The sequence below is a fragment of the Pagrus pagrus genome (assembly GCF_965226575.1).
Source record: "Pagrus pagrus genome assembly, chromosome: 15".
Lineage (NCBI taxonomy): Eukaryota > Metazoa > Chordata > Actinopteri > Spariformes > Sparidae > Pagrus > Pagrus pagrus.
In genome coordinates, this window is record NC_140199.1 from 14518875 (window position 1) to 14526981 (window position 8107).

Sequence of the window (8107 nt, forward strand, 5' to 3'; positions counted from 1 at the left end):
CTGGCTGTTTTGTCCTCATTGCCTCTCATTTTTACCTCCTTTACTACACAATAAGAGCTCTTCGTGGAAAAAGGTCTTCGTCAATTAGCCTCCCACGACATCATCAGTGTATCATTAGTGTATTATCACATGGAGTGAGAGGGCTCACCAACACCTCCTCTGCTCGTCTCTCTTCAGGGAGACGCTCTCTGACACCAGCTTTAATTGGCTGAAAATGGGCCTCCACAACCAGCCCGAACGAAAAATAATATTCCGAGAGGATTATTCGTAATATTGACTTTAAGTGGTATAGTTATATTTTCTATTTATTCTGGTTTCGCTACATTGCCTGCGAATTCTCAGAGGGATGCTTTGAATGTATTCTGCTCAGTTAAGAAAATACGAGTTGCTGCTATGAAATGTGCGATTTTTAATCGATTTGACAGACATTTTATCCAGGCTGAGGTTTAAATGAAGAAGCGACAGGCTACTACTGTAGAAATTAATCGTGTAAATCCGTTTAAGGATGATTACAAAGGGCGTAATTTAAGTGCGCAGTATAGCCTAGCAAAAAGGAAAACACAGCATCTGAGCACCTTGTGTAGCTTAGCTGACACTTAACGTGAAGTTTCAAAGGGTTTCCACACTAACGCACTAAAAGCTATATTTAAGTCACACCAAAACAAGGTTTTAAAAGGGAAAAATATACTTACATGCATTTAAAAAAAGTCCAACACTAACGCTACAGTCTGTCTGCCTTTAACAGCTTTATCAGGCTGAAGGAAAAGTTAGCTGCGACACTTTGAAGAGAGGCACTGTAGAATAAATAATGTAAATCCAATGTAAGGGGGTTAAAACGAGCGAAATTTAAGTGCGCAGTGTCGCAAAAAGACATTTTAAAGCACCTTATGTGGCTTATTTGATACTAAACCTTCCCGAAAATTAAACTATTCAGAGGATTACACATGTATAGTGTAGCCTTATATTATATAAAGGATACTTTATATTATATAAAGGGTATTATTTTTCCTTTTAAAACTTTATTTTTGTGTGGCTTATGGTAATAAAAGCTCTATCAGTTAGTGACATTTTATATTACATTTTAAGCCTGTTTCGTTTCTCCACCACGTTATGTGACAGCAGTGTTCACCTCACACATGCTCTATCAAAGTTTCCTGACTGGGATTTGATTTAATGGCTGCTCATTTCTGATTGGCTGAATCCAGAAGAGACGGTGCAGAGAGCTCCCCTCGACTCTAATGGAGAGGTGTAGTAACGCGTCACAGACAGAGGGGGAGCACTTCTGACCAAGGTCTGCATATTAACTGTGGATGATTTGAACAGAAATCCAGCAACAGTTTACACCAAACATGATAAAACTGGAGCTGATAAATTAAATTGATTAATAATGTTCCAACAGGAAGTTAAGAAAGTTCCAAAAGGGTTAATTAAGCCTGAGAAATCCTTCAAAATAAAACGACCAAAATTCAAAAAGAACTGTTCAATTTATCAGGGTTGATTTGTAAAAAAAAAAAAAAAAAAAAATCTTGAAACTGCTGCCAATAATAATAACAATAATAATATCTAACATTTGACAATTTGCCATTATATTAATGCTGTCAGGAATGTTTACTCAATTATGAGGCTTGTTGGGATGCCTTGATAAATAAACATAGCCTAAAAGTTGTAAATGTAGATGTAGACAAAAAAGACAAATACATTTCACTTTCCTTTTGGGGTAAAAAAGTGACAAATGATTATGCTCACTAAAGCAAAACTGTGACATTATTGTTGTTGTTGTTATTAATTATCAAGAGTACCTTGTTTTCTGCTACAGACTTCAGAAAATATAAAGTACAAATATTTTCCAAATAAATTATAAATTACCCTCTAACAGCATCACCGTTGCCAATAATGAAATTCGATTATTGATAGTCATGAATTTATCTTTAATTTATATTAAGCCCATACATTCAAACAAAACTCATAATAAAACAAAAATGCTTGTTAAATAATTTATTCATAATACAAAGTGTTTTTTTTTTCTTCCTATAACCTTCCCGGAAGCAATAATACTCTCTTTAATCCCAACAAAAACGATGGTCCAGTTTTCTGTTCCGCTGTGTGACGATGAGGTAAAAACATAAAAACTTTCTCAAATGAAACCAAAAGCAGGAGTGTGTGTGCTGTGATGTCGTTAAAACAAGCTGTTGTCTTTACAGTGATTATTTACAGCATTTTGCCTCTATACATTTGTGTGCCGATGGTGGAGTGAGAATTGTAAAACGTGGAGAGGAAAAAAAAAAAAGGGCGAAATTAACTCTGCGGGAATAAAAACGAAGCAGCAGGTTTGTCTGAGAGGGATAATAAGCGCGTCCGGGCTGCGGAGGGAGGAAGGCTGCCACGTCTGAAACAAACATAACTTATTCAGTAAAAAATATATACAATCTGACGTACATCTTCATCTTTAGGCTACAGCACGAATCATTCGTTCATCTCCAACCTGCGGCCCCCTCACAACATTTTATTCTCTCGCCTTTTAGGACAGTGGATACCCTGGTTAAACTGAGCTTTAGAAGCATCACAGGCCCCGTTTACACCTGCCATTTTAAAACATGCGTCTGGGATCCGGATCAGTGTTGGCTGCTAATAAACCAGCTCTATTAAAAAAAGCTTATTTGCTTTTTGTTAAACCAACAAATGGAGGTTAAAGCTGAATTTTCTCAAAAAAAAAAAAAAAAATGGGTGTACACTTCCTTTACTTCGGAATGAAAAACGACTGACAATAATGTGATTTTTCTGCAGATTAAAATATTATGGGGGCTGAAAATTATATCACCAATTAATAAGACCATTCAGCAGCGTGAAATGAATCGCCTTCTTGACTTTTAAAGGTGACACAGGCTGTTAATTTTGCGTAAAGGTGCAACGCAAAATAACCCCTCATGAGTTATGCAGCATGAGTAAAGTAAAGCAGCGTTACATGTGGAATAGAAGTAACGAGTCACACTGATGAGCCAACACTGATCCGGACTGTGTGTATATTATAGTTTACATTTACACCTGTTGTTAAAACTCCAGTTGTATGCGTGAAAAGTGATTTGCGTCGCCAAAACAACTTCCTGTCCCAATATTTTTGTCCTTTCAGCTGACACGAACTTGTCATCGTGAGTCTTCTTCAAGTCCAGTTCTGTCAGGAGTTATATCTCCGTGTGCACAGAGTCTTAAGTGGGTTTGAATGCAGCCAAATGCGTCTTTTGGCCACGTTTTGGTGAGCGCGTCTTCCTGTGCGTCTATGGCGCGCGCACACAAACACACACATACACACTCACAAACACACACATTCGGTTGTTCCACATTTTTTCTTGCTCTGTCCGAGCAAAAAATGCGATCCCCCTCAGGCAGGCGCATGTTCGTCGTGTCAGGTGAAAAAGGGGGTCAGAAAGAGTGCGACAAGTCTCTGGTCGACCCCCCTCCCCAAAGCTGTGGGCATCACAAGGTGTCCGAGCTGTTACTGCAGGGGCTGATCAGCGCCAGGTTGGTGGCCTTGTGCTTTTTCAACAGTCTCGTGATTTTCTCGTCGTCTGAGTTTGGGTCCAGTGGTTTGTTGTAGTCGTCGTCGTCCTCGTTGTCCGAGCTCTCCTTCATCTTCTCTGTCTCCGAGTCGTGCTTCTTCTTGGCCGTGGCCATCTCTGCGGCGTGTCTCTTCCGCCATTTGGTTCTTCTGTTCTGAAACCAGACCTGTTGAGGGGGAGGGAGATGCGCACAGATGTTCAACAGGTCCAGGAATGAACAAGGGATCAAAGGCAGAAAAAAGTGTAACATAATAATAATAATAATAATAATAATAAATTATATAATATAATAATAATTATAATATAATTGAGAAATAGCCTAATGACATGCTTCCAAAATCTGGATTTCACAGGTTGCAAAAAAAAAACCAAAACATTTTCCACATTTGCTAAAAATCACAAAACAGGTGTTTTTACCTTGACTTGGCTCTCGGTCATTCCTAAAGAGTAAGCCAGGCGGGCTCTCTCTGGGCCGGCCAGGTATTTCGTCTGCTCGAAAGTTTTCTCCAGTGCAAAAATCTGCTGTCCTGAAAAAGTCGGTCTGGAGTGTTTCTTCTTGCCGTCCTTGTCCATCATTAGGTTAGCCTGAGCTGGAAAAAGAAAAAAAACAAGTATAGTTATAAACATGGTCAAAGTTGAACCAGCTGTTTATATTATAAAAAGGTCACACGCTATTTTACATGTCGCACACATGAACGCAGCCTCGCATTTTCCTAAAACGCCTCACCCAGTGTGTGAGCCACATGATGCGTTTACTGACCAAGTGTTTTATGATTGCAGGCTACTGTTTCATATTTTATTTTCTAATGTTATTATTGTATTTTACAGGAGTGAAAGTCCCGCCAAGTATCACATTAAATTTAATGTTCTTTTAGGAACTTGGGAGTGTCTGTGATGCTCAGACTATCTTTATGGTCACTATAGTGCTTAATCTTATTTTATGACTTTGGTTCAGCTTTAACATTCATTTAGATTAGTTAAATGAATTACTAGTTAGTTTTTTATTGTATGTGTTTGCGCTGATAGGCCTCTAATAGGCCTAAATAATATCTAAAATCACAAGACAAGCAACATAACTCAACAAAAACATTATGCAACCCTACAGAGCTGCCCAGGATTTTCTTCAATTTTGAATAATTCATAAACTAACTCTAAAAGTGTAGGCTACAAACAGACAGGCAGGACTTACAAGGACAGGGAACCCGCGGGTCTCTCCAGGGATTACCCTGCATCACCCCGGGCCAGAAGATGGGCGCCCTCCCCGGCAGCTCGGCCAGGGGCTTCGGGTACCGCGACACCGCCGGGCTGAAGTACATCCCCGCTGCTGCGGCGGCGGCTGCGGTGGTAGCCAGGCCGTTTATCCTGGGGAACCCGGAGAGCAGCTGTCCGGCCGTGGTGATGGGTCTCCCCAGGATGTCGCTTATTCCGTGCGGGGTGCCCATGGAGAGCTGGGAGTTGAGGCTGGAGAGCGACGGCGCCTTGAAGCCCGCCGGGTTCTGCTGCAGCGCGTACGGGAACAGGGAAGTCTTCATCTCGGTCATGTTGTGCAACGCCGCCAGCGGGGTGCTGCCCAGGACGAAAGCACTCTGCCGGTTAGCCTCCATCTGCCCGACCGCTAACATTTGTGAGCATGAAACGCCAAACTCGCCCTGATAAAAAATGGTGAAGCAAGAAATCAACTAAGAGTGAATAAAAGGCGCAGAGCGGGCTGGTGACAGTCAGGAGCCAGGCCACTTCTGCCGCCTTCTCCAAAAGTATCCTGGACGAGGAAGAGAGCAGACTTGAAAACGCTGAAAAACTTGTGCGAAAAGCGAACTTCTCTTCTCTCTGGGGGAAGTGAAAAGCTTCGGGCAAACTCCTCCAAATGTCTCTCGGCGTGTTTGTTTTGGTCGCAGGGTGTCAGCTGGGAGAAGGCTGCATGCGTCCGCCACAGGAATCCTCGCGGAAGTCGGAGCGTGTGATGATGTTTTTAGTGGTTTTGATGGGAACCATTAAGGGCTCGACTCGTCTTTCCATAAATTGACTCGCTCTAGGCTCAGAGGGAAGCGAGACCCGCTGATAATAGCGCGGCCACCTGCACGCGCGCTATTCCCATTGGACGGGGCTGAGTGAGCGGGCGTCCTGATTGGAGGAGACGGAAACTCCGCCGCTTCACACGTGCGTCTTTGCTGGACTGGTGCTGCCTTGACGTGCTGTCGGAAATAGCAGCTTCCAGTTAAATCGCGCATGAACGACGCTGTTCGGCGCTTATAAGGACTGACTGGGATTTACTTATGATAGATTATGATCCAGTTTGTGGACAAGTGACTTTTCGGAGCCGATACACATCAGGGCGATGTAGAGGATATTATTATTTTAGGCTCAGGCTACACAACAGTTGTCCACCATTTAAAAAATAAAATATATTTATATTTTAAAAAGTGTTTTTAAAAGGCCACGGTTGATGCACGATTTCCAAACTTTTCTGTGCAGAAGCAACTAGCTCCACCAAAGCAAACAAACAGAAAATATAATAATTTTTCAAAACTCAACTCAAACAATTTGATTGAAGACTTGGAGATTGTGGGCGGCAGGGTGTCGGAGGAGACAGTGAATGCATCACCAGCCTCACTCTATTAAGATCTTTAGCGGTGCTGTTAATGATGCGTCTCACACCATGAAAATCATTGTTTCCACATATGCCAAAGACTATACATTTACATTATAAACTATAACAACAGACACCGTGAGTATATCAAAGTAGATACGGAAGCCGGCGAGGTGAGGAAGGATTTCTAATGTTTTTAGTGAATTTGAGGTAGAGTAAAGATTACATGTTAAAGTCTACAGACAAATAAACCGATTCAACTTCAATTTTTACTGTTTTAAAAGCCATTTTCGTTGATGTGTTTGATATGCAATGCGGTTAGGACTTTTCAAGCACTCACCGTGTTTTTTGAATTATTATTATTTATTATTTTTTAATTGTATTCCCTTTAAACCCAGTATTTTGTGATTGATCCCGGTACTCTGGAGAATGAACTGGGATAAACTGAGTTATTCCAGCGCTTGTTGCAATCTGCCTTCATGAAATAAAAAACAAACCCCAAAAAAAACCCATCTCGAACAATATTTCATGGCATTTGGTGTTTTTCCATCAGGAGAGCAGCGGATAATCAGCAGTCAGCGGCCTCTCGGATCCAATCATTACAGAGTATAAACTCTTTAAAGGACAGCAGCTCGCTTTTTATATGAGTGAGATAATCAGTGTGTGTTTTCCAGACAAACTGTGTTATTACGGAGGAAAGTGTGTGAGAAAAAGCGGCAGGCTCCAGTCATCACTCTGAGTGCTGTAATATTTTATGGAGATGTGAGGAGGTTGTAAGAGTGAAATATGGTCCACGTTAGCGTTTGAAAGGCTCCGGCAAATGCACCTTGCTGCCCATTCGCTCACCGGGGAAAGATTGTGGGTTTTAAAAGGTTTTTCAACGCGAGGTGATTCACAATTTTGACTGTATTTCTTCAAGCTGAAGGGATGCAGTACACACGCGTTTTCTAATTCTGTAAATGGCCCCTCTATTTCTAATTTATATCCGTATATTTCCCCCCCTGATCATATACATCGATTTTATTACCTTGTTTGAAAGTCTTTTCAAAATGATCACTATAGGAGAAGCTGCTGGGGAAAAATTAGCCACCGTGAATTTTTGATTTCTGTTGCTCGATCTCTTGTGATTTTTGTGTGAAAATACCAGTAAGTTAAATAAAGCAGCTGCTGGCTGACCCGCTGTGACACCAATGACAGAAAGATTGGCACTTTCTCCAGTTCATTTAGGCTACAGCCAAAGACACGAGCTGCCAAACAGCCCGTGAGACTATAATCGCAATTTAACATAATGAATTATGAGATTTTTTATCTCCTAAATTCACCAGTAATTTAAAGTTTAATCTCTTAAACTCAAATTTATTAGAGAAATAGACGTGGAGCTCACAGAACCAATGGAGTGTAATAACCTTAAATCTTCTAAATTATTAAAAGCAATAACATAACATTTATTCCTGCGACGAAACACCAAGATAGAGTAAAAGTTTAGCACAACAACATAATTATTTTACATAATAATAAAAATAATAATAATAATGATGATAATAATAATAATAATACTAGACGAATAAAAGTTATCATTTCCAAATAATCTTAATAGGAAACGTTGATTTTGTTTTCATATTACTCAAATATTTGTAGTCCATGTGAACCTGTTGCTCACAGCAGTCAGCCATTTCCCCGCAGTCCAGATAAATATGAGGCTGATTTATGTGCTCAACTCTATTGTGACTTTCAATAATGGCTTGTTGGCCCGCTGATGGCGCGCACCGCAGGCCTTTGTCCCGCCATTGAAGGGAAATAGGTTAATAAACAGCATAAAGATAATCTTATCTGAGTGTAACCTCCGACACAAATGGGAATTGACACAACAGTGGCGGGGTAGATAAGCAGATGTTGGGACAAAAAGACGCTTGTTGCAGTCAGTGAGTCAGTCAGTAGATCTGCTCAGAGTCACCGAGGTGTTCAG

At 40.9% G+C, this 8107-nt stretch overlaps 1 protein-coding gene across 1 annotated transcript; it reads right to left on the reverse strand.

Moving 5' to 3' along the window:
* Positions 1-1980: 1980 nt before the first annotated feature.
* Positions 1981-5570, reverse strand: nkx6.2 (NK6 homeobox 2). Its single transcript, XM_084375169.1, has 3 exons — positions 4744-5570; positions 3972-4144; positions 1981-3720 (listed from the first exon to the last, which is right to left on the reverse strand). The coding sequence occupies exons 1-3, from the start codon at positions 5174-5176 to the stop codon at positions 3472-3474; spliced, it is 855 nt and encodes a 284-aa protein (XP_084231295.1). The 5' UTR covers positions 5177-5570; the 3' UTR covers positions 1981-3471.
* Positions 5571-8107: the final 2537 nt, after the last annotated feature.